At 35.9% G+C, this 27,701-nt stretch overlaps 1 protein-coding gene, 1 long non-coding RNA gene and 1 pseudogene across 3 annotated transcripts; all 3 read right to left on the bottom strand.

Annotated features, from left to right (window-relative positions):
• Positions 1 to 1,355: 1,355 nt before the first annotated feature.
• LOC102584167 (kirola-like) lies at positions 1,356 to 17,633 on the bottom strand (annotated as a pseudogene).
• LOC102583847 (uncharacterized) lies at positions 11,766 to 15,763 on the bottom strand. Of its 2 annotated transcripts, XM_015305303.1 has the most exons (3): positions 14,894 to 15,763; positions 12,350 to 14,043; positions 11,766 to 12,011 (listed from the first exon to the last, which is right to left on the bottom strand). In XM_015305303.1, the coding sequence occupies exon 2, from the start codon at positions 13,464 to 13,466 to the stop codon at positions 12,690 to 12,692; it is 777 nt and encodes a 258-aa protein (XP_015160789.1). In that variant the 5' UTR covers positions 13,467 to 14,043; positions 14,894 to 15,763; the 3' UTR covers positions 11,766 to 12,011; positions 12,350 to 12,689. The 2 variants fall into 2 exon arrangements, with proteins under 2 accessions (XP_015160789.1, XP_006367204.1); XM_006367142.2 differs by having other exon boundaries at positions 12,350 to 15,763.
• A 3,048-nt stretch (positions 17,634 to 20,681) lies between the features above and the next one.
• LOC107058989 (uncharacterized) lies at positions 20,682 to 23,646 on the bottom strand. The gene is made up of 2 exons (XR_001472463.1): positions 23,309 to 23,646; positions 20,682 to 21,246 (listed from the first exon to the last, which is right to left on the bottom strand). It is a non-coding gene; the product is annotated as an uncharacterized lncRNA (long non-coding RNA).
• Positions 23,647 to 27,701: the final 4,055 nt, after the last annotated feature.

The raw sequence follows: 27,701 nt of genomic DNA, 5'->3' as shown, positions 1-27,701 counted from the left end.
ATTGAATTTACTGAATAAAACTTCAAAATTCACTATTTTGGAATAGAAGGAAGAGACAATGACATTTTCAATCCCACAAAGAATTTTCATAGACACTCATATACATGATGAAACCAATAAGAAAAATGTTCTCACCTTGGACATTTTTCTTTCATAAGTAAATTACAAATAAATTTGATGAAACATATATAAAATCTTTAAAATTGTTTATGAATATAATATATTATGTATGTATTATAATAAAATTTATGTATATAACTTGTTGGTTCAGTTCGGTTATTTCTTCGATTTTTTCCGAACAAAACCATAACCAAACCAAATACTATCGGTTCTTAACAATCTAAAACCAAACTAAACCAAAACCCAAATTAAATCGGTTTGGTTTGGTTTTTCGGTTTGGATCGGTTTTTATCCAAACCATGAACACCCCTAGCCATAAATATAAATTAGAGTTATTTTTTACTTTTTGTGAGCAATTTGGATTGAAAAATTTTAAGATACTTTTTGTTGTTTTTTAATCTTTTTTAAAAAAAATCTAAAAATCCAACTTTTAAATTTTTTATGTCAAAACATATTTTCCGGAGTTAGAATTCTTAAAAAAGAATTCTACTAAAATATTCTCTTGATTTTGAAGATAATTTAGAATATCTCTTTAAGCCAATAAAAGTGGTGATGTAGTACTTAAATTAAACATGTCAAAGGTCTGTTTGGCACCTTTGGGCATGTCTTGACATCTCTATCAGAATCGTTTGTTTTCTTACTACCACTACTATCTTCGAGATACAAATTTTAACACTTATACTTACTTTTCTTATTTTATCCATCGTGCAAATTAAATTTTAAAAAATAAAAATAATTTAATATTTAAGAAGTAATATACTAAATAAATAAGTGATGGAACGATGATATACCAAAGTTGAAAACTTTTATTTTATGTTGTTAATTGCAAGAATAATAAGAGATTGCTAGAGAAATTAAGACTTAAAGAGAAAATTGAGAGATAATAAGGAGATTAATGTTGTAGAAAAAATGATGAAATTTAGAAAGTATTTATAGATAAAAAATGAATGAAAAAGTATTTTATTTTATTTTAACTTTGGAGTTTAAAATATTTTTAGGAAGTTTGGAGGTGTTTTGGGCTTCACTTTCCAGCTTTTTTAGTTGGCCCAATGGCTATTTTTGCAAAGTAGAAACCAAAGTGTAATTAAAGGTTTAAAATTTATAGCTCGTCTTAAAACTAGAGAAACCTAAAAAGGAATTGACTACAAAAGAATGAGAATATAAGTAAAGCACAATATTAAATATATCATTTTTGTTATAGGTAAATTTTAATAATATTTTACATATATTAAACATTAAAAATACATCTCTAGAACGAGAGGAACATATGTAATATATTCTTCAAACACAATATTATTTATTTCACACACTAGATAGCTAGCTAGAACTAGCTAGTCAATATCACACAAAGACACACATATATATTTGTGTGTAAACATACATATATATATATTTTTTTTTGCATATGTATAAATAGGGCTATGAGCCATTGAGTAGCATTGATGTTTTATTACTTGAGAAGGTGACCCTCAATATCTTTTGTCACGTGAAGGACAAAACCCAAGAGAACAAGAGGCTCTGGTATGTCTTCAGTTTTCTTCTCATATAGAAATGTCCATGTAGTCCATTGATGGTCACATGCTGTGATAATAGTAAAGGAATTGTACAACTCTAACAGATCTCCACCAACCACTTTCCAAGTGATTGATTTAGTTTGAGGATCGACAGCTTCAATCACTTGCTTTGAAATCTTATCTTTTCCATCTATAATCAATAAAATAAAAAATATAAGAGATGATAATAAGCAACTTTGTTGGATAGAATGAAAGCATAAGGCCCAAATGTAAACTGTAGCCCAATAAACTAAGATGGCCCATGTAATTAGGTAGTTAGATTAGTGAACTATAAATATCTTCAATGTACTCCTAACGGCTACTAATTTTCTTCTCTCTTCCTCCTGTATGTTTCTCATAGTTCACCTCATTCTTGAGGATCTTGAGCTTAACAGTTACTCACTTCATGATATCAGAGCTACGGCGATCGGCATCCAATCGAGAGATTCAATTGAAGAATTGAGAGGCAATCGAGGAATTCAAATTGAGAGGAGATTCTGAAATTCCAATCTGCTACAATGTCTACATAGAAATCCAGATGAGTTTCAATTAACAAATCATAGAAGTTAACTGTATAGTTGAAGTGATTGTTAAATTCAATTGCTCAATATTGCCATCAGATTATACTCTTCTATAAGCAATTGCTAAGTTTAGTTGCATCGAAGAACAACTTTGAAAATTTTTGTTTGTAAGGTGTTTGTGATAAGTCCAGGCATCTAAAGTTGTGTGTATATCTTGTGTAAAAAAAAAAAAAGTTGTTGAAAATCTCTTAGTCTGCGTAGCCAAGGAAAAAAATGGTTAATGAAGTAACTAGAAATACTAGTGCTACTACTGGAGTTAACACTACAATTGACTATAATCATCCACTGTATCTACAGTCCACAGATGTAAGTGTAGCGTCTATTATCTCATTTCAGTTGAAAGGCAATGAAAACTATATAGTGTGGAGTAGGTCTATGAGGATTGCATTACTTGGAAGGAATAAGTTAGGACTGGTTGATGGTACTTGGAAGAAGGAGTCATTTCCTGAGAGTTTAGGGCATCAATGGGAACGTGTGAATGCTATAGTACTGTCATGGCTAATGAATTCTGTGGCTAACAATTTGATTGGAGGTGTGGTCTATGCCATTAATGCACAGGCTGTATGGGAAGATTTGAAGAAAGATTTGAAAAGGTTGATGGTTCTAGGGCATTCAACATTCACCAGGAGATTGCTACTTGCACTCAAGGTGCTCAGTCGGTGTCTGAGTACTACACAAAGATGAAGGATTTGTGGGATGAATTTAGTTCTATGATCCCCGCTCCAAGTTGTAACTGTGAAAAATCTAAAGACTTTGTCATATATTTTCAAAGGCAGAAATTATATCAGTTCCTAATGGGACTAAATGAGTCGTATGCTCAAGTTAGAAGTCACATTCTGTTACTTAGTCCTGTTCCGAGTGTAAATCAGGCCTATGCTATGGTAATGAGTGATGAAAATCAAAGAACAATGTCTGTTACATCTAACTCAACTGGTCTCTTAAGTGCAATGACTAATAAAAGTCGAGGTATGGGTGAGTTAGATGCATTAGCTATGTACTCTAGAGCTGGAAGTTCAAGGCCTAAAAGAAAGTACAATCCAAATTACAACCCCAATGCCTTCTGTGATCATTGCAAGCTCAAAGGTCATTACAAGGTGGATTGCTATAAATTGATAGGGTATCCACCAGATCATCCTAAATTTGGTCAACATGAGAAGTATGAAGGTAGACAAGATCAGTCCGCTAACAGGTTTAAATACAAAAGAGGAGGAGGTCCTTCTGCTTATAATGCAGCACACAATGTTGTAGTTCAGGACTGGCATCAATCAACTCAGTTTCCACTTCAGAACCAAATGCACAACTATTATGGTCCAGCTACAGCTTCTGCTCCTAATGTTGTTGCAAATTCACAACAGGAAGTTCCCTTTCCAGGACAATACAGGGTGGATGATGGACCTAGGTTTACTCAGTCTCAATATGAGAACATATGCCATATGCTGGACAAGAATCAGGTGAATCAGATGCAGGAACAAAGCCACATGAATACTACACACTCAGCAAATATGACAGGTACTTGTAGTGCTCTGCTAGTCACAAATAGTCCACCTAATTGGATTATTGACTCAGGGGCTACAAATCATATGACTTCTGATTTGTCTATGTTGGACGCTAACACACTTGCACGACCTACAAATTCAAAAAATGTTGTCTTACCAAATGGTGAACAAACCAAAGTATCTCGTATAGGTTCCAGCAGGCTATCATCTAGCAATAGTATTCATAATGTGTTTTATATTCCTCAATTTAAGTTTAGCCTATTGTCAGTATCCAAGATTACGAGACAACTAAATTGTTCTGTGAAATTTTATCCCGATTTCTGTATTTTTCAGGATCTCTTCACTGGGAAGGTGAAGGAGATTGGTAAAGAAGTGGGAGGTCTTTACTACATAGCAGGACTCAGTATCCCTAAAGCTCAAGCAGCTAAATGTGGACTAACAACTGTGAATGCAACTACTACAGAAGATATTGGTCTGTGGCACAAAAGAATGGGTCATGTGTCTGCTAGTACTCTCACTAAAATAGTTTCAGCTAGTAAGTCCAATATAGTAGAGTCCTTAAATAAATGCACTGTATGCCTTTGTGTTAAGCAAGTTAGATTACCATTTCCATTAAGCTCGTCTACTACTAGTAGGTCGTTTGAGCTAATTCATATGGATGTCTGGGGTCCTTATAGGACTGCTACTAATGACGGTTGTAAGTCGTTTTTAACTGTTTTGGATGATTTCTCAAGGTTTACCTGGATATTCCTATTAAAGCAAAAATCTGATGTTTTCTTGCATATTAAGAACTTCTTGATGCATGTTAAAACTCAATATGATGCAACTGTTAAGACTGTTAGAACATATAACGGAACAGAATTTGTAAATTTTATATGTCATGATTTATTTACTAAGTTAGGTATAATTCATCAAAAATCTTACCCCTATACACCTCAACAAAATGGAGTTGTTGAGAGAAAGCAAAGACATATCCTTGAGGTGACTAGGGCAATAAGGTTTCAAGCCCATGTTCCCATCATATTTTGGGGACAGTGTGTAAAAGCAGCTGTTTATATCATAAACAGGTTGCCTTCACAGGTTATAAATGATTATTCTCCTTTTGAAAAATTACACAACAGGAAACCATCACTTATGCACCTAAGAATTCTAGGTTGTTTGTGTTTTGCTAAAGTTTTAAATGAAACAGACAAGCTACAATCTCGGTCTAAACAAGCTGTACACATGGGGTATTCCGAGACTCAAAAAGGCTATATCTTATATGATATATCCACAAAATGTTTTTTTGTCAGCAGGGATGTGGAATTTAAAGAAAATATCTTTCCTTTTGCAAATGCTACTTCAGGTTTGCATACTTTATTTCCTCAACCTGAACTTTATCAGGATAATGATCCTCTATTGTCTATTACTATTAATCCTTCTACAAGTTTGCAACAGCTCACAAGTTCAAACAATGATACTTCAAGACCTACTGATGTTGCAGCAGTACCACATATGGTGCAGCCTATAGCTGAATCTGTGAGTCAACCGATATCTCAACTGCAACAAAAATCTACAGCTCAGTCAACAAGAAGGTCAACCAGAGGGATTCATCCACCATGTTGGATGAAGGAGTTTGTCTCTCTAACTATTGATAATAATGCACCTTATGCACTATCAAATTATATATCTTATGATCATGTTCATCCTAAGTATGCTGCATTCATATCTGCTATGTCTAGTGTTACTGAACCCTCTACGTATGCAACAGCTATTAAAGACAAGCAATGGGTTGAAGCCATGAAAGTTGAAGTAGATGCATTACAACAAAACAACACATGGGACATAGTACCATTACCACATGGCAAGACCTCAATTGGCTGCAAATGGGTTTACAAAATCAAGTACAAAGCTAATGGGGAGATAGAAAGATACAAGGCCAGACTTGTAGCAAAAGGCTACAGTCAACAAGAAGGAATAGATTATCAAGAGACATTCAGTCCAGTAGTAAAAATGGTAACGGTCAGATCCATATTGGCTATTGCTGCCGCTAGAAAATGGCACATACATCAAATGGATGTATACAATGCCTTCCTTCAAGGTGACCTACATGATGAAATATACATGGACTTGCCACAAGGATTTCAAAGTCAGGGGGGATTGAGACAACTATGCAGACTTAAGAAATCTTTATATGGACTGAAACAAGCACCACGACAGTGGAATGCAAAGTTAGCAGAAGCACTACTGAGGTTCAACTTTGTGCAGAGCCAATATGACCATTCTTTATATACCAAGAAGACAGAAAAGGGATTCACAGCTGTGTTGGTTTATGTAGATGATATGCTTATCACCGGAAACAACTTACAACTGATCAAAGAAACAAAATTGGCTTTACATTCAGCTTTCAAAATGAAGGATTTGGGTGAACTAAAGTACTTTTTAGGAATAGAGTTCGCAAGAGCTGAATCAGGAATAGTAATGCATCAAAGAAAGTATGCATTGGAATTGATCTCAGAAACGGGACTCAGTGGTGCAAGGCCAGCCAATACACCTATGGACAATAGCACCAAACTGACGACTAAAGAATATGATCAACACTTGAAGAAGAAGATAGAAGAATCAAGTACTGAAGCACTAGATGAGGTGATAGAGGCTCAGGCAAGTTATCAGAGATTAATTGGAAAATTATTGTATTTAACTGTAACAAGACCTGATATAGCATATAGTGTGCAAACACTTAGCTAGTTTCTACAGCAACCAAAAAGATCACACATGGAAGCAGCTCTCAGAATACTCAGGTATATCAAACAACAACCTGTCCTAGGAATTCTCATGTCTAGTAACAAGAAAGACACAATTTCAGCATTTTGTGATGCTGACTGGGCATCGTGCTCCTTCACAAGAAGATCAGTTACAGGATTCATTATAAAACTAGGTGATTCACTCATCTCATGGAAGTCAAAGAAGCAAAATACGATTTCAAGAAGCTCAACAGAGGCTGAATACAGAAGCATGGCAACTACAGTATCTGAACTAACTTGGTTAACTGGATTAATGAAGGATCTTGGAGTACAACTACAACTACCAGTATGCATTTACAGTGATAGCAAGTCAGCGATTCAAATTGCTGCCAATCCAGTGTTCCATGAAAGAACCAAACATATTGACATTGATTGTCATTTCATAAGAGAAAAAATTTCAGAAAGGGCTAGCCAGAACAGAGTATATATCAACCAAAGATCAACCAGCGGATATTCTTACAAAAGGATTAAGTAGACTACAACATGAAGTTCTCATGACCAAGCTAGGAATGTTTAATCTGTTTACCACTCCTAGCTTGAGGGGAGCTGTAGGATAGAATGAAAGCATAAGGCCCAAATGTAAACTATAGCCCAATAAACTAAGATGGCCCATGTAATTAGGTAGTTAGATTAGTGAACTATAAATATCTTCAATGTACTCCTAACGGCTACTAATTTTCTTCTCTCTTCCTCCTGTATGTTTCTCATACTTCACCTCATTCTTGAGGATCTTGAGCTTAACAGTTACTCACTTCAAACTTCAAGTTGAACATTCACAATTACATATTTTTAGCTCGATCGTTTTATAGGTTTTTCTTTGTTTTTCATTTTCTCCAATGAAATCTGTAAAATGTTTGTATAACGTCTCACAATATTTGATTGATCATGAGAAAATATTTTATGAAAAGTACAAGTTAAAGTTAAATCATTTCTTCCGTAAATTGGAAGGTGTTCTGATAAATATTTTTATTACTAAAGATTATTAATGTCAAAATATTTGGAGCAAACAAAAACAGATCATTAATGATTTAAATTTGATTGGTTCAACGTCTATATTTATACAACTAATACTCGTTACACTTTGCAAATGTGGGTTCAGAACTTGATTACTCTTTTAATAATATTTTTTTCGATTCTGCACATATCTATATTGCGTATAATGACGAGAGGGAGTTGTTTTAATAGGAAAATATTATTTAGACTGGTTTAAGAGTCTCCACTTAATTTTTAAGAAAAATCAAGAAAACTGTCGTTTGCAAAAGACTAAAACAGAAATCTAGTGAAAACTTAAAAAAGGGGTTCGAGGTTCTTATTAACATTCTAGGAAGGTTTTAAAAGCACCTAGAATGTCCACTAATGTGGTTATCCGACGATTAACTATTTGGCTAAGTTTTATTCGAGTTAACTTGACTTGCAAAATTGAATTATTCTACGGTTAGAACTATCTTAAAGGGGAAAAGGGGAAATATTGAAATATTATATAAGTGAAATATGTTGTAAATTTATTTATTTATTTTTTACGTTAAGTAAGAGATGAACAATTTAGTTAAGTAATTAATTTTTTAAAAAAATGGGTGTCTTTTGGGGATTTGAATTCTTTTAAAACCTTAAGATTAATAGCAAATAATGAGTAAACAAATATAATAAAACAAAGAGAGAAAGGAATTTGGGCCCAAATCTGGTTTTCCTGTCCGCCTGGGCCGGTATTTGGGCTCATTTTCGTTTTGGGCCTTCGGCCCATTTGAGTTATCTGCACCTGTCCTAAACTAACATAAAACTTATTTCTTTGGACCTTACGCCCGTCTTCCACCTGTCCTAAATACTAATAAGATAAAAATAAAATAACAAGGGCTTAGGCCCAAAACTAACAAAATTCAATCTTCTGAAATTAAGATTGGCCCAATTTTCAATTCTCCAAATTGTTGCGTGTCCTTTCAACTCCGGAACCTGTTCGTCGACTTTAAATGGTCAGTTGACTGACTCATGTAAAGGATTTTGCGCCTTTACGGCTCTCTTGAAATGCAGGGAAATGAGTTCACAATGAACTCGGACATATTTCACATGCAAAACGAAGAAAGCGAATAGTAAGAAGCAACATATATTGATAATTAAATTCACAAAGTGTAGAAAAAGAAAGAAACTTTGGGAATTTTCTCTTGTGATATTAAAAATGAAAAACGTGATGATCCAATCCACTATACAAAAGCGTTGCTATATATGCTAGAAAGAAGAAACCTAAATCTGTAACTAACCTCCAGCTGTCCTATTTACAATTGGTCAGTCCTATAACAAACTTTATTCTCTATATAAAATAAAAGAAAAAGAAAAGCCAGAAGAGTTGAATCCACAGTCTTTCTATGAAGGAGAAAAATATTTGGCCCATCACTCTTCTATAAGTAGAAGCCCATAGACGGCCTAAGACTGCATGATTAGTCTTTCTCTTTAACATGAATCTGAGGCCTTTGTTATGTAAAATTGAGTTTCTCAGATTGAGAATGATGACCAGTGTCAACACATCCCCTCAAGTTAGAGGGGTGTGAGACCACTCCTAACTTGCAGGTGAGGTGGCGATGATGATGACCAGGAAGAGACTTGGTGAAAACGTCGGCAAGCTGAGAGGCAGAAGGGACAAAAATCAGAGAAATGAGCCCAGAGAGGAACTGTTGACGAACGAAATGACAATCGAGTTCCACATGCTTGGTACGTTCATGAAAAACCGGGTTTTTAGCAATGTGAATAGCAGCCTGACTGTCAGAGTGAAGAGGTACAAGAAGGGTAGGAGAAACAGTGAGGTCTGAAAGCAAACGCACCAGCCAGGTGATTTCCGCAACCACACGACTCATAGATCGATACTCCGCCTCAGCGGAAGAGAGAGATACAATAGGTTGTTTCTTCGATTTTCACGAGATCGGTGAGCCTCCCAAACTCACAAAATAGCCACTAATAGAGCGACGAGTTTCCGAACAAGAACCCCAATCGGAATCGCAAAAAGCAAGCAACTTGAAAGAGGGATCGGAGGAGAAAAAGAGACCAATACCAGTGGTGGATAGAAGATAACGCAGGCAATGAGTTGCAGCTGCAAAATGAGGAACACGGGGAGTCTGCATGTACTGACTCAAGTGTTGAACATCAAAAGCTAAGTCAGGTCGGGTGTGAGTCAAATAGTTGAGCTTACCGATGAGGTGACGATAAACAGAAGGATCCGGGAGAAGATCACCTACATCAGCATGAAGTTTGGAGGATGGTTCAAGAGGAGATGCTGCAGGGCGTTTATCCAAGCAATCAAACTCGGATAACAAATCCAAAGTGAATTTCCGCTGTGTAAGAATGAGACCCTGAGGCTCACGGAGCAACTCCATGCCTAGAAAGAAATGTGCAGTACCCAAATCCTTAATCTTAAACTCTGAATAAAGAAATTGCTTGATGAGAGAAATTTCATTGAGGTCATCCCCTGTTAGGAGGATGTCGTCGACATAGACAGCAAGAACACAAACTCCAGAAACAGATGTCTTGTAAAATAGAGAATAGTCATTTAATGAACAAAAGTACCCTTTGAAAGTGAGAGCTGCTATAAGACGGGTATACCACTGATGGGAGGCTTGCTTGAGCCCATATAAGGATTTGGTGAGCTTGCAAACATGAGTAGGACTCGGCGGGGGCAAACCAGGTGGAAATCGCATATAGACTTCCTCTTGCAATTCACCATGTAGAAAGGCGTTATTAACATCGAGCTGAAAATTTTTCCAATCCTTCTTGACAGCAACTGCCAACAAACAGCGAATAGTGGTCATCTTGACCACAGGTGAAAAGGTCTCGGTATAGTCAATCCCCTCTCTTTGAACATCCCCACGAACAACCAGGCGAGCTTTAAATCGATCGACACTACCATTAGCAAGGTACTTAACCTTGTAGACCCATTTACACGGGAGAGCTTTGTGACCATTAGGAAGTTCAACAACTTGCCAAGTTTGGTTAGCCTCAAGAGCAGCAAAATCAGCAGCCATAGCCTCTTGCCAACAAGGGTGATGGCATGCTTGAGAATATGAAGTAGGTTCAAAAATGGGAGAGGTGGAAGAGAGGAGAGACCTATTGGAGGCAGAAAGGGCAGGAAAATGGAGAGAAGGAGGTGCAGGAATAGCAGAGAAACAAGAAGAGTGAAGGTCAGTGTAGTAAACAGAATTGCAAAAATAATCTGCTAAGTAGCTAGGAGGATGAGAAATTCTGGAGGATCTTCGAGGTGGAGATACAGGAGGAGTAGGAGGATCTGTGATAGGAGTAGGAACAGGAGAAGGGGAAGGAGAGGAAGGCACAGAAATGGGCGAAGTAGACACATCAGGGAAATCAAGTAAATCAGGGATGGGTGGAAGAAGGGGAGAAGGAGTGAGTGAGGTATCGGAAGCAGAGAGAGGAAAGATATTTTCATAGAATTTGACATTCCTAGAGACAAAAATGTGGTTGGACTCTAGATTAAGCAGCTTATATCCTTTTTGATTGAAAGGATACCCAATGAAAACATATTTAACAGCCCTCGCATCAAGTTTGGAACGAGATTGAGACAAAGTTATGGAATAACAAAGACAACCAAAAGCTCGTAATGATTCATAAGAAGGGACTGTCCCAAAGAGCAATTCATAAGGTGTGTGTGAATCAAGAACCCTAGATGGAAACCTATTGATCAAATAAGTAGTTGTAAGAAGACACTCCCCCCAATAGATAGAAGGTAAATGAGACTGAAATAAAAGAGCACGACAGGTTTCAAGAAGGTGTTTAGCTTTCGTTCAACCACACCATTTTGTTGTGGAGTACCAACACAAGTGGTTTGACGAAGAATACCTTTAGAAGAAAGAAAATCAGAATTCGCCACACTTGAACCAAGTTCTTTAGCATTGTCAGACCTGATAACTTTGACAGAACTATTAAACTGTTTTTCCACTAAGGCGATGAAGTATTTTATAATGGTGAAAGCATTGCTTTTGGTTTTAAGAAGATAGGTCCAAGTGGCTCGGCTGTAATCATCAACAATAGTTAAAAAATAACGATAACCATTGTGAGTTGAAACCTTATAGGTCCCCAAGTGTCCACGTGTATAAGATTAAAAATGGACTTAGAGGAAATGATGGAAGGTTGAAAAGGCAATTTAGCTTGTCGAGATTTGCAACAAATATCACAAGGAACAATAGAATCAGGAATACAAACAGAGTGAAAAATAGAAAGATTTTTCATATTAGATATGGGCAAATGCCCCAGTTTATTGTGCCAGAGGCTTACATCATTAGCTAAAAGCTTTGAAGGAATTGAAATAGAACTAGAATCAGCTACTAAAACAGACTCATTACAAGGAGTATTAGCAACCAAGTGATCCTCCTGAGGAGAAGTAGGGGAAGAGGAAACATGGCTAGACTAGAGTGGAGTTGAGTTGAGAAGATAAAGCCCACCATGGACTTCACCAAGAACCACTAGCCTCTTCATAGAAGGGGCCTGCAATATAGCACAAAAGGAAGAGAAAATCAAGATACTGGTTAGTTGAGTAGTGAATTTATGAACGGATAATAAATTAAACTTGAAATCAGGCACATAAAGTACATTATGAAGAACCAGATCATGAAGTAAAGAAACACTGCCCTTGTGAGTTACTTTCAATCGATGGGAATTAGGCAAACAAACATATATAGGAGAGGGTAAGGAAGTGAGATTGAAAAGGAGTGAAGACTCATAAGTCATGTGCTCGGAAGCACCTGAATCAAGAATCCATGAATGTGAATCAAGATGAGTGAATAAAGAAAACGTAGTAGGATCGAGAAGGGGTTTGACTATACCAGCACAATTGGCTAAGACATTGACATCTGATTGTTGCTCATTTTGTTGGCTAGGCTTGGCATCTTGCATCAGCTGGAATAGATGTGAAGATTGCTCAGGAGAGAAGTATTGTCTAGAGGACATACCATCAGGTAGTTGTGAAGTTCCAACCTGGGCAGCAGTGGTACCAAAACTTGGGTTCCTCTTGGACTTTGTGAATTTGAAATTTGAGGGAAAACCAATTAATCTGTAACAGTTAGCAACCTTATGATTAGTAAGCTTACAATGAGTGCAAAATTTTCCTGTCTTAGATTTGTCGAAATTAGGATTGATCCGTCCATCCACATTTGGAGGAGATCTCTAAGGAGTGAATCTTCTCTGGAACTTCTGATAGTTTGCCATGAAAGCAACGTCTGTAGGGTGTGAGACTACATGCATTTCACGCTGTTTTTCATCCTGAATGAGCAAGGAGTAAGCCTGACCCACACTTGGTAGAGGGTCCATCATCAGAATACTACTCTTTACACCTGAGTATGCCTCATTTAGACCCATTAAAAATTGAATGAGTCTACCATTCTGATGGGATTTTGCAGTTTTCGCCTTTCCTTCACAGGTACAAGCACACACACAACAATAAAAAACATTAAGAGCGTCGAGTTCATCCCATAACTTCTTCACCTTGGTGAAGTAACCTGCGATATCATTGGCCCCATGTACAGCATCATTGAGTTCCTTTTGAAGTTGATATAATTGTGCTCCATTGCACTGCCCAAATCTGGCCTCTAATTCCTTCCAGATTTCTTTTGCAGTAGGATAATACAAGACAGATTCAGCTATGTCCCGTGAAAGAGAGTTGATGATCCAAGAAATTACCATGTTGTTGCATCTGCTCCAAGCAGAATGCTGAGGTGATGTGATAAGGGGCACAATGGGAGAAGAATCAATGAAACTTAACTTGTTTTTGGCAGAAAGAGCAATCACAATAGCTCTTTTCCAACCAGCAAATCCTTTGCCATCAAAAAGAGAATGAACCAACATCATTCCGGGAGAATCAGAGGGGTGAAGGTAGTGAGGGTGAGAAACATCGAGTGCTCCAGTCGAAATAATAGTGCTCGGCACATCAGTGGTTTCAACCATGACTAAAAGAGTAGAGATTCAACAGAAGAGAGCAGAAAGAAAAACCCCTAAGTCTTTGATACTATGTAGAAAAAGAAAGAAACTTTGGGAATTTTCTCTTGTGATATTAAAAATGAAAAACGTGATGATCCAATCCACTGTACAAGCGTTGCTATATATGCTAGAAAGAAGAAACCTAAATCTGTAACTAACCTCCAGCTGTCCTATTTACAATTAGTCAGTCCTATAACAAACTTTATTCTCTATATAAAATAAAAGAAAAAGAAAAGCCAGAAGAGTTGAATCCACAGTCTTTCTATGAAGGAGAAAAATATTTGGCCCATCACTCTTCTATAAGTAGAAGCCCATAGACGGCCTAAGACTGCATGATTAGTCTTTCTCTTTAACATGAATCTGAGGCTTTTGTTCTGTAAGATTGAGTTCCTCAGATTGAGAATGATGACCAATGTCAACACAAAGCGAATGGAAATACAACTATTACATTAAACACCAAATTCTTTAAAGACCGTACCTGCACGGGGTCTGATTAGCATAGCCTTTTCACGACACTCGAAAGTACCATGTTAGAATAGTCAAACTATCAAAGAAAAAAAAATAGAGAAAGGAAGAAACAGTAAAGGAGATGACCATTATTTCACTGAAGAGACAACAATAATAAATGAACAAGTGTTACCAGGCAAAATTAACAAAGTAAGCTAAGACTTTGCAGGAATTTTAGGCATGTTTAAGAAACGAATTTTGACATTATATATATATATATATATATATATAAGACTCAAACTGGGCACATACACATGAGAAAATACCAACACATGGGACCAGAACGGGACTTCATCACAATGCTACCAAGAGAAAATAGCAACTAATTTCCAGCATTCCCAAAAGTTCAAGGCACGGCTATCTCGAGATGGGACAGACACAGAAGAAGAGTTCAAATTTCTTGAGGTGAGACAGTGAGCAACATATAACTCGGGAACATATATGAAGGATTTCCTCCCGGAACAGGATATAAACAGTTCAAAATAAATAAATAAAAAAACGATCCCTCAATTTAACTATATTTATAAGACATAGAACGTACAACTAGCTAATGCCTTCGACTTCCTCCAAACGTATAACAAAAACATGAATACTAATCCAACAAAGTGAGAATAAAACAATACCCTGGTTAACCAATGAAACAAGCTAAAATGTAAAGAGCGCACGACAGTCGTAGGTTTGAGCAGAATACAAAATAGAGGACCAGACTCGAACAGTCATTAAATCGTCTTAAGAGAAACACATTACCGACTTCAGAGAGAAGATGAAGAGACATTAAAGACTAAGACTCAACCTACCATATAGAATCATATCAGAGATGACAAAGAGCCGAACTCCACACCAACACATTGAACTCAAAACGAATAAAAGTATTATGAGTTGTTTACCTTGTTGTGAGCAGCGAATGGGAGCGAGACGAGCAAGGATTTCCACCACCGTAATGCGGGGTTCGACAATTTCCGGTAGCCCCGACGAACAAGATAGGGAAAGGACACAAATGAGAATTAAACAAGTGTCCAGATCCTAGTCCCGCAGCCCTCCCTTAGCTATCCTAAACGCTTGTATCTAGCTGTAAGATTAGGAATATCAAAATATATGTTCGTCCCAAATTTTCCTCAAATCTCCTCTCTTCTCTCCAAAACAAAAATCTCTCCCTTTAGAATGAATAAAGAGGAATATATAGAAGAAAGCTAGGGTTCGGATTCAAAGGAAAAAAGGATCAAAAAAATCCGGATTAACAAGGCCCAACTCCAATTTGAAATTCAAAAACTTTGCATCATTCGAGCTAAACACCTTTTCTCTGCGATTTCTGCCCATTTCGAAAGAGGAAAGGGCGAAATCAACGCTTGGGATCGACCTTCCATCCTCGCCATGCCACGTGGAGCAATCTCACGGTACAAGGATGAATTTCGCAGCTGGCTTTTGCTGCTCCTACTGCACGCATTTGCCAAAAAATCCAACTGGAATGGTACTATCGTGCTGGACAGAAGAGACGACGCGAGCGCAAACTACACGCGCAGACGCCGTGTTGCCCTCAATGTACTTGGAGTCATTTTCTGCTGTTTTGGATCATCGTTTTGAGTTAAACGAGAAGACGCCGTGACTTGCTGTGAGCTACTGCTATGTGTAGTTCCTGAACATTCTGGGTCTTCTCTTGATGAACAAGGATTTGGGCCGGGTCAAGATTGAGGAGAAGAAAGAGTTGGGCTGGATCTCTCTGAATTAGAGAATAAATAAAAAAGAGAAACTTTCATATATAGCAAACAAAAAAAATCATACTTGTATGCTATAGCAAAGTTTGCATAATTGCGCTCCATAGCAGACATATATATGTATAATTCGCTATACATATACAATTGAAAGCTGTCTATTTCGCTATACATATATACAAAAAGAAGCAATTGTATAATTCGTTGGCTCCTCTTCAGAATTGTATAATTTCGCTGGCAGGCCATTTGTATAAATTATTGTTAGCCTCTCGTTTGTATAAATCGTTGACAAAAATATTTGTATATAAAAAATCGCTCTCTTTCGCTTTATACAAACATAAATTATACATTATACAAACATAAAACTGGGCAGGGGAATATTTTTATTGTATAATTATAAGTGTATAGGACGAATATATATGTATTTGCATGTGTATATACAATTTTCTCGCGCTTTATACAAACAGAAACGCAATTTATACAATTCTGTTGTATAAAGCGAGAGAGGCGAGCACAGAGGGAGTGAGCGAGAGAGGATAGTGGCGAGCGAGAGTTTGAGGGAGAGAGGCACTGGCAAACAGTTTGCTATAGGACACAATTAAATCAAAGTGTGATTATACCATTTAATTTGAATTAATAGTTTGCCATTATGTACAATTTTCCCAATAAAAAAAGAAAGGGTCTTCTGGAAACTAATATGGGCTGCTGAAAATTCTAAGTGAATGGCCCAACCTTTGGTCTTACAATTTAGTTGAAAAATCACTAAAATTGCGATTAAGAAAATGATAGTATGAATTTTCATCGAGGCCCATCGGAATTAAAAATCTAGCCAAATGAGTTTAATTGGTGATTCGGCTAAAAACTAAATAAAAAGAAGAATTAGTAGAAATTAATTAATGAGCTTCTTAGTTCTAATGATATAAAATAATCAACTTGATTGCAAAATAATTGTTTTAGAATACGAACTAATATTCGAAATGGCAATTATGATTTAAACCAAATCAATAAAGTACTTATCCAAAAATGTAAAATCCTGAGATGATTTTTGTTTATAAGAAATATATATATATATATGATATTTAAAATATTAGGAAAAGTAACTAAAATTCTTAAAGTAACTTGAGAAAATATTTGAACCTCGTAAAGCTAATTATTGCAAATTATTTGAAATTAAAGAAGCTTAAAAACTAATTCCTATTGGGGAGGGTCAAAATTGGGTGTCAACAGGAGTTGCTCGGATGGTAAGCACCCCTCACTTCCAACCCGAAGGTTGCGAGTTCGAGTCACCAAGGGAGCAACACGGATGGGAGATCCTAGAGAGAGTAAAAAAAAAGTTAAAAAATAATAATATTGCGTATAATAATATTACCCGTTGAAACTTATAAGTACATAAACTTTTGGGAGCAAATAATATGATCTTAAAAATTAGGACACTTATATGAAAAAATGACTTTCCCCTCAAATGAAAGAAGTTATTTTCCCTTTTTAGAGTAAAATGTTTACCCTATGGTAACTAAACACCATTAAATAACTTTTTTATGAAAAATGTTCAATTGGAAATGAACTTTCTCAGTACCATCAAACACACCTAAATATATAAAAAGAAAAATGATTCATAAGTAGAAAAAGGAATAATGTGTATATATTACCGTCATTATATTTCCAGTTAACGACTGAACCAACTTTTACAGTTTCACCTTAATGAATCTCAAAACTTTGGATCTTGCTAGGGCACATGTTGGATATGTGATGAGTTTTGGTGTGAAAAATATCATGAACCAAGTGTCCTCCACACTTCACTTCTACTGAAGCAATCAACTTGCCTTTCACATCCATATTTATTTATTTTTTAAGTATAACAAAAGATTTTGAAAAGAAAGTGGTGATAAAATGATTACAAGTTATAGTGTTTATATAGATTTCAATTAGCTGCAGCAAAGGTTATTATAAATATTACAGAACATGATTCACGACATATCATGGAAGTTTGGTGTTAGATTGTTAACCTATTGAGGAGAAAATGACAAAAAAAAAAGTATTTTATTTTGGAAAACTTATCGAAATTTCACTAGTTTAGGAGTAAATAATTTAGATACACTTTAGTTGTTAGATCACGAATCTTATCAGATTTTGGTACGACCAAATTGTCTATCTTGGGATACATTGGTTTAGAATTAGAAGTAAATGGTTCTAGATATACTGTATCCAATTGGATTCGCATGTATCTGAGATACATAACAAATCTCGTTTGCCTCTCTCTCATCTTGCTCGCTACTTTCTATGTATCGGTATCCCACATACATGTGAATCACACCAGATATATAAAAATACATGATATATACATGACTATCTCGCTTGCCTCCCACCCCATCTCGCTCGCCTCTCTCCTTATTTTAGTATATATGGTAGCAAAAATGCATGTATTTAGGTGTATCTTCCTCAATATATGATACTTGATAGGAAACTCTTAATGAGTGATAAAATTAAAATACATAATTGTTTGAAAATATAGATAAAAAAAATTAGTGTATCTATTAGCAAAAATGTATGTATCTAGGTGTATCTTCCTCAATATATGATACTTGGTAGGACTCTCTTAATGAGTGGTAAAATTAAAATACCTAATTATTTGAAAATATAGATTAAAAAAATGGGAAAATTACACGGTTAAGCAATTTATACTACTTAATTACTCATCATAGCTATAGTTTGCTATAATTACCACTCGCGACTACCATTATACATTAATTATGTGGGCTGACTTCAAGTTTGTATAATTAGTCACGTTTGTATATGTATAATTCGCAGCTGACAACTCTTTGTGTGATTTGTACTTGTATACGATTGTTTGTATTTGTATATGACGATGATTTCCTTTGGTTTTTCAGTTTTGTCATCATATACATTCAATCTTTTTTTGTATAACTTTTTAAAGTTTGTATAAACGTGTAGTTTTTGAATTTTGTATAATATAATTTATATAATGTAATTTCTATAATATATTTTGTATAATTGTTTAAAGTTCATACGTTTATGTTTGAATCAATTCGTTATTTCGAGTTGTATTATATTTGTATAATTTCAGACTTTATATTTCCCAATTATACAAAAACACGTGAATTATACAAACATACCTGCGAATTATACATACGAGATGTGCATTATACAAATTATTGTCCTCTCTCGCTCGCCTCTCTCCTCCCTCTCCAAATCTCGCTCGCCTCTCTCCTCCCTTTCCCAATCTCTCTCGCCATAATATACAAATACATATGTATAATATACAATTATCTAACCAATATACATATACAAAATAATATAGGCCAGTAAATACCCTTTTTTTATTCTAACCAACAAAAGTCTTTCATATTTTCAATAATAATATGCCAATAAATACATTTTTTTCCTAACCTACCAAAGCCTTTTTTTACTTCTAGAAATAATATGCCAACAAATACCTTCTCTCTCTCTCTCTCTCTCTCTTTTTTTCTAGCCAAATCGAAGTCTTTTGATAGCATTTACCTCATTCATGTTAAAAGTAAAGTTGTGGTCTCTTTACCAATGAAAAAAAATAGTTTTATTTTTAAAATATAAAATAATATCATATGTTTGTCCATAAATATAAATTAGAGTTATTTTTTTACTTTTTGTGAGAAATATGGATTCAAAAAAAATAAATACTTTTTTGTTGTTTTTTTTTTTTTTAAAATCTAAAAATCCAATTTTTAAAATTTTTGCCCAAACATATTTTCTGAGTTCGATTCTTAAAAAAGAATCATAGACAAACGCCGAAAAATATATTACTTATAAAACATGATCCACGAGTATCACGATATATCATGGAAAATACAATTAGATCTTGTCAAGTTAATAGGGTCCTTTACAATGAAACTTCAACCACACAACTTATTTTTATTTTTTAATGTATAAAATAAGGTTTACAAATCACAAGGAATTCATAATATGTAACTGAAATAGTGAATCTTTCAAAGGATAAAAATTCTAGCAAAATTGAAAGAAAAAGGGCATAAGTAGTCTTATTAATCCTCTATTTTTTAACAAAAAAATCTTAATCCTCTATTGCATAAATTAATTTATCTTAACCAAAGTGATTTTGTGAAGGATAGAATAAGGGTAAAAAATCTAAGTATAATTACATAAAATATTCTCTTGGTTTAGGAGATGATTCAAAATATCTTTCATACAAATAATGGTGGCAATGTGGTCTTAAAAGCTTATGACAGAATATCTTGATAATTTGTTATAGTTGTTTTGAAATTTGATTTCTCTAAGATTTATTGAATTTTATCGCTGAAAATTGGTAGTATATATATATATAAACATTTAGTACTTGGAGCTTACTAGCTTGATTCATTTTATGGAGGGCAAACTGGTGAGGAGAACGAGTCAAACAGGGTTCAAAGGCTTTTTAGACTGTCAAGTTTTTGAAATTGAAGTATGTTGGACACCTAATTATGTGAACCGCACATCAAAATGCGAGCAAAAAATAAAGAACTCAATAAATTAAATTTTAAGTTTACATAGTACGAACATTTTTGGAGCTCGATGTAACATAACCTGAAAGATATATTCGTAAAGGAATTAGATCTAAAACTGGCAATGCATTACATGAACTTGACATATTCCCGCATTCAATGTATAAATAGGTTTATGACAATGACACCATTTTGTCTACAATTATTAGAGGTATTGGAATATATATTCATGCATGTTACATATATTTATACAGCTTTGCTCAATAATTAATTTTGAAAGACAAAATGTTATATTTATTCCCTCAATATTACTGTTGTTTCTCTCTATAAATTATTGTATTTTTTAAACTTAAATTAATAACAATATTATATATTCAAGGTAGACAAAGATAGAGATATGAATTTATATATGGAACGTACGATGCATTATTCGTGTAACAAGTCAAGCTCTTAGTCTTAATAAAGCCAAGCACTAAATTAATATTCCATTTTCATGTCAATGTCAATATACGTAATACCATTACTCAAAGTCAAAAAAAGACAATGCAGGTGGTTGGTCCACCAGCTAAAGAACCTCCCAATTTAACATAGTATCAAGGGGAAAAGGTAAAAAATGTCACTCAATTATTTAAAATATTCTACTACCTTATAGTCGTGAGTGGCACCCACATTAACCACCTGATGGGAGAACAATCTATCCATCCAAAGTTTATCCAACACACAATGTCTCAACTCATGAAAATAAATAGTAAGAAAATAGTTTAAAACAATTAAAGAATTGAGTTTGTATAAACTCAGTCGTTAGTCCAAAATATTACGAAAATAAGACCTCTAGAAACTGAAAATCGTAGTAGCAAAACTCTATTTAGTCAATAATGAGGATGAAACCCTGAAAGCTAGGAAACATAAACTAATAATCTAAAGTTTGTGTCTGAAAAGATAGGCAAGAAGATGTAGAGGAATCCATGACAGTCTGGAAGAGTAGCTCACCTTGGATTCGAAGTCAAACATCCTTTAACTGAGGTCTCATATCAGCCCCTTAAAGATGATATGTACTCAACAAAAAAAAACAGGTGCAATATCAATACACAACCAGAGTGTATTGTGTACTGGTAGGATCACTCTGTCAGTTCCAAATCATGAATGTAAACAAATAACCACAACATAGTAAACATTAGCCAACACATAATAACAACAATCACAATACACATAGACTCACAGTCACAATAACATGAATTAACCAATACCTAGAACAGGTCCCACATGATTACAATTACAAGAACCCCACCCTATCGTGGAACCACAAATACACATACCTGGTCCTCTCAAGGAACCACACACAAACTGTTAGTGTATGGGCATGGTACCCGAGTCAACTAGAATTAATATTCTTACGAGGTATGGTATCGAGCCAACCATTATTATTCATATATCGGTGTGGTACCTAAGCCAACCAGCAATCATAAACAATCACAATCACAATGAATAATAACACTTAAAACCATAAGTAAAGTAAAAAGGTTCACTGCATGAGATTATCAACATGATGATATTTCATATGTTTTTTTATGTCTTGCCCAACATGCATTACACAAGTGATACTATAAAGTGGTAGACATGTGTACATCCATAAACTTGAAAACATACAACTATATACCTATTTCAAATTAAGCCTCAATGCTCTAAAGAATCCGAGCCTTCCCTTTTCTCGGTGCCATGGCTTGTTCTTGGTCTAAAGCAATAAATAAAAACAACAATCAATCAAAAATGGCCTAAATATATCCAACTTATACCCAAATCCTAAACTCGGGCCAATTCATGATCATTCTACCAGACCCGAGGCTTTTTCCCACCACTAAATCAAATCAAAATCTTCCCCCAAGAGTAATACCCTAGATTCTAAGGCTTAAGAATCAAATTACAAGATCGGGGAGTAATGAACTTACCTTTACCGATGAATTTGATGAAAAATTGGGTAGAAATTGCCGTAATTTTCTCCTCTCAAACTCAAAAACATTAATGCATAAAATAAAAGGTTTTGAGACTTTTTCTGCGTAAAACCCTGACTTACCCCGCTATAGCAATTGTCACCCCGCCATAGTGCATGCACTCTCCCATTATAGTGGCCTACCGCGCGCTATAGCGGATTGCACGAACTTTAGAGACTCAAAAATTCCTAAAAAGTCCATTTTTCAACATACCTTTCTCCCTTATATCTCTTTCATGCCAAGTTTGATTCTAGGAGTTTTACTCACCCAAAATCAATTTTGTAATAATGTCCTACGGGTTCTTGGTTATAAATCAAGCCTGACATTTTGCCTCATCCATTCTCGGATGGCCCTAGACTTCGCCTCGCTCGAATTTCGTCTGAACTGGTCTAGCCTAGAACTTGTCTACAATTATTAGAGGTATTGGAATAAATATTCATGCATGTTACATATATTTACACAACTTTGCTCAATAATTCATTTAGAAAGACAAAATGTTATATTTATTCCCTCAATATTACTGTTGTTTCTCTCTATAAATTATTGTTTTTTTAAAATATCAGTACACAACCAGTTATGAATTTAAGTTAAACAAAATTATAGATAGAAACAACAGTAATATTGAGAGATTAATAGACCTAAATAGTAACAATAGCTAACAAATTTGGAGCACTAGAGGACAATAATGACACTGGGGTAGGAGAAGGAAACACAGGGGGTAATGATCTGAAGCTAGGGGGAGTTACTATTGGAGATAAGGAACAACTTAAAGAACAAACTTCTAACATCAGGCAGAAAGAAGATGAAACTATTGGGGAACATGGAGAATCACAAATAATAGAGGCAAGAAAAAACAAACAACAATATAGGCAAGAGGAAAATATGTTAACAGATAATCAAAAGCATGGGCTAAGAACTCCTGGCAGCAGCAACTCACAAACAAAAGAAGGAACAACACAGAAGGCATATACCAGCCACAGTCAGGCAGCAAGTAGAGCAAAAAATGAACAAGAGTCATCAGGTAGTGCATACTGTTGCAATCGGGGAAAGGAAGGCTCAGTTGGGGACACAGTGAAGGGAAGAATGGAACAAGAAAACAAAGGGTTACTTACCTCACAGAAGGCACCAAAGATTCATCAATTATCTCAACTAGAGATAGACAAAAAGTTGCAAGAAGAGGAAGATGATAATATGGAAGAAATTATAGAAGACATAAGCAGGAAAGGAGATTTATCCATTGAGCAGATATTTGGTGGCAGGTGAAGGAAATTCAAGCTTTTGGTTTGATAATTGGACAAAACAAGGAGCTTTATACTTTATAGAGGGAAAAAATGTTATTGAAGAAGAAATAGAGATCAAGGAATTTATGCTAAATAGAAGTTGGAATGAAACAAAGCTGCTGACAAAACTGTCTCAGGAGATGAAGATAAAGGCTTTCATCCTTCCTGAATATTCTGGGAACTTTCTTCTATTAATTGTTTTTGAAATGCCGATTTTCCTGTCTGCGCTAAGGCGATAAGGAAAAAGAGAGGGGCCTTTAGTATGTGGAAAAAAAGGCAAAGATCACATTCCAACTAACGTTGACTGGTAATTGCCTCAATGAGGCAGATAAGGCGCAAAGAATTAGACCAATACGGCACTGCTCTCCGCCTGTCGTAACAACAAAGTTTATATGGTGTAAAAGACTTCCTTTTAAGGTGAATTTCTTCTTGTGGAGGGTATGAAATAGGAAAATAGCTTCAGATGATAACCTCAAAAGAATGCACATTCTAATTGCCTTTGGATGTTGGTGTTGTGAAACAAAGGAGGAAACTATGTCACATCTTTTTCTAACAACCCCTATAGCCACTAGGCTATGGAGGCAGTTTGCTAGTTTTGCAAGTATAAACATTACTGGAATGAACCTTCAACAACTAATTATCACAGTGGAAACAAGATAATTCACCAAAGCTAAAAGTGATATATCAAGCCATGCTAGCACTCATAATGTGGACACTTTGAAAGAGAAGGAACAACAGAAAGTATGGAGGAAATACTACATACCACACAATGGAGGAGCAAGTTCAAGACTTGGTGAGAAAGTTGGTGAAGATTAAATACACATGGATCAAGTTGGAAAGAAGGGAGTGGATTGCCATTATAAGCCAACTGAAAGACTACAGACCTCATGTGCATTATCACAGTGTAACATGGAGTCTACCAGAAGAAGGAAATCTGAAATGTAACACTGACGAAGCCGGTAAAGGAAACCCAGGAGATCAAGCCTAGACATTTTGCCTCATCCATTCTTGGATGGACCTAGACTTTGCCTCGCTCGAATTCTGTTTGAACTGGTCTAGCCTAGAATTTTTAGGTCTCTAATGAAAAGTTTTCTTGCCCGATTTCATTCACCATTGACCTAGTCATAACAATCAAAATAAGTTGTTACAACAAATACAATTTTATCCCATCACTCGTCCCAGGTGATCAAACAAGAAAAACTAGGTTAAAATAGAAAATAGTATAGTACATGAATCATCGAACAAGTGAGGGTACTTGTCTCGCACGTCTCTCGCGGTCTCCGAAGTAGATGATGTTTCCATGTGACCTTTACTGATCTGATTTCTTTTATCCAAACTTACGGACATACCGATCAAGAATCACAATCGGTTTCTCTTCATACTGCAAGTCTTTGTCCAACACTATTGAATCTCACTTGATGATATAATCTTTATCCCTATGGTATATCTTTAGCATAGACACATGAAACATCAAATGAACTACAGTCAAGTTGGGAGGTAGTGCTAACCTGTAATCCATTAGCCCCCACACGGTCAAGAATCTCAAATGGACCACTATAGTGAGGGCTAAGCTTGTCCCTCTTACTAAACCTCAAAACTCCTTGAATGGGTGACACATTGAACAATTCTTGTTCCCCAACCTAAAAGGTTATGTCTCTTACCATGTGGTTCGCATACTGCCTACTGTAGGCTATCAATAACTGAAACGACCCAAAAAATGTTCGAAAATATGCTTCGGAAACACCTATAATTGTAATTTCCATATATATCAAAATCTGTGAATGATTTTGGAAATTCGACTTCATATTCTTATTCAGGGGGTCAAATTGAGTGGGAAATGGGTCTAACCCGAATTTTAGAACAACCGTATCAAAATTCGAAAATCGCAAAAAATGTGATTTGCAGGGTCAACTTTAAAGGGGAATATCTCTTAGAAAACAAGGAACTGGAAGGGTCACAAAGTATTAAATTAAATCTCTTTGAGTTAGCTTTCCAACGCACTTGGTTTCACCTCATTCCGAGTTAGGATGAGAGAGTTATGACCATTTTCGTAAAACCTGTCTCTACAGAATTGCAAATTCCAGTAAGCTTATTTTTTTTAGCGGGTTGGGGACATTTTTTATAAATGTCCCATACTTAGTCATATTTTTTGTACTTCAAAACACTCTCTAAGCCCTCTCCAAAATTACCACCAAGATCTTCAACCAAATTCAAACATCTCAAGCTCTAATTCCGAATTCAAGACTCAATCTCAAGCTTCAATTCTCCATTCCAATCTTCATCAAGGATTCTCCAAAGTTGAGGTATGTGGGTTTGATTGTGGAAACCTTCCTTTCCACAAGTCCAACCATTTATCCTCTATTTTTACTTCAAGTTTATGGGTCCTTATGGTTATTTATGAACTCTTGAAGTATGGAATTACTACTACACACCCTATTATGGTCTATTTTGTATATTATCATGAACTGGAATTATTATGTGATGTTTATGGTTTTTATGCTTCCATGATCAAATTATGAAGGTTGATTTATATATATGTATGTTGTTGGTGGGCTGATTTATATGGATTTTGGAATTGGTTGGACTTAGTACTCTTGAATTATATGATTTTATTTACATGAACAATAGCCCACCATATGATTGATAAAATGCCCACCTATAGAATTCTTAGGAAATGGAAGGTCCAATGTACATCCTATGAGTCGGATGATTATATAATTATTGAAATGATGATGAAATGGACACATGTATATGATTTTCTCAATATAAGTGTTGTGAGTCGACCAAGCCTAGCTCGGGGGGTTGTAGGCCCGGGTAACCGTATCGAGGGGTTGGTACCTTGGTTGCCTAGTACGGGGGGTAGTAGGCCCGTATAACCATATCGAGGGGTTTGTACCATGGTCCCTAGCTCGGGGGGTGGTAGGCCCGGGTAACCACATTGAGGGGTTTGTACCTCTTTCGCCTCTCCAAGGGGGTGGTAGGCCTTGGAAATACTATATTGATGGTCACTCGCCACACATGTACTACGTCCCACTAAATATGATTTTTATGTAAGCATCATTATACATATCATCTCATTACTATGCTATCTATCGGGTATGATTATGCATTTTGCCTATAATGTTCATCTATTGTTGCATTGTATTGCATCCCATATACTTAGTACATTCAAACGTACTAACGCATACTCTATGCCTACATGATGTCACCATGTAGGGACCGGAGCACCGCTTGACCATCCTCCTCCGCGTGGCTAATACGATTTTCTATCAAGGTTATTGGTGAGTCCTCCATTCCGGGGACGTTGCTTATGATCTTTTGCTATGTATAAGACTTTTCCTTTTTAGTTATGTTTTGACTATGAGGGTGAGCCCGGTAGTTTGTCTTGGCCCCCGCTAAGTACTCATGTTTAGAGGTGGTGTTGGACAAGTTGTGTATTATGCTTGAGCTTGACTCATCTATGGTATTTATGTATCATTCCTTTTTTGTTTCTTTTGCTCTCTTAGTTCCGATTTTCCCCTTGATTATGCTTATCGCTTATGGTCATTTTAATTGCTTCCGCGACCAATGATGTGTAATGATACGCTATGAGGCTTGTTTGGGGTTCCTTCGGGTTCCCCATTCGCCGGTCAAGTCTAGGCCATAGGCTTGGGTCGTGACAAACTTGGTATCAGAGCACTAGGTTGATAGATTGTCGGAGTCCAACACACCGCGTTGATGAGGGTCCGATTCATGGTTGTGTTGTACACCACAACTATGAGTAGGAGGCTATGAGATGTTTTAGGAAATGTTTCCCTTCTCCATGTTCTAACTCGTGCTGTAAAAGTTGAATTAAGTTCTTCCCTAACGGTTGTTCTTTGCTATGCTAGATCATGTCTAATACAAGAGGAAGACGAGCCCGCACACCCGAGGAATAACCGACCAATTGGGATCTTCGGGATGCCCTTACTTTATTTGCACAAGCTATGGCTAATCAAGCCAACCACTGGGTCCAAGCTCCTCAGGCTCCTACCCCGGCATCTCGGGTGAGAGACTTCGTGCGGATGAATCCCCCGAAATTCTATGGGTCTAAGTTAGATGAAGACCCTCAAGAGTTCATTGATGAAGTCCACAAGATATTAGCTATCATGGGCATGAGGTCAGAAGATCTGGCGCAGTTCGCGGCCTACCAACTAAAAGGGGTGGCCGAAATATGGTACAACCAATGGAAGAAAGAGAAGGGGGC

The sequence above is a fragment of the Solanum tuberosum genome, unplaced genomic scaffold, assembly GCF_000226075.1.
Source record: "Solanum tuberosum cultivar DM 1-3 516 R44 unplaced genomic scaffold, SolTub_3.0 scf00744, whole genome shotgun sequence".
Taxonomy (NCBI): Eukaryota; Viridiplantae; Streptophyta; class Magnoliopsida; order Solanales; family Solanaceae; genus Solanum; species Solanum tuberosum.
This window is presented reverse-complemented; position numbering and strand designations above follow the sequence as displayed.

What these genes read in the sequence shown, in the direction of transcription:
- LOC102583847 (XM_006367142.2), bottom strand. Translation starts at nt 13,466, where the DNA reads ATGGTTGAAACCACTGATGTGCCGAGCACTATTATTTCGACTGGAGCA.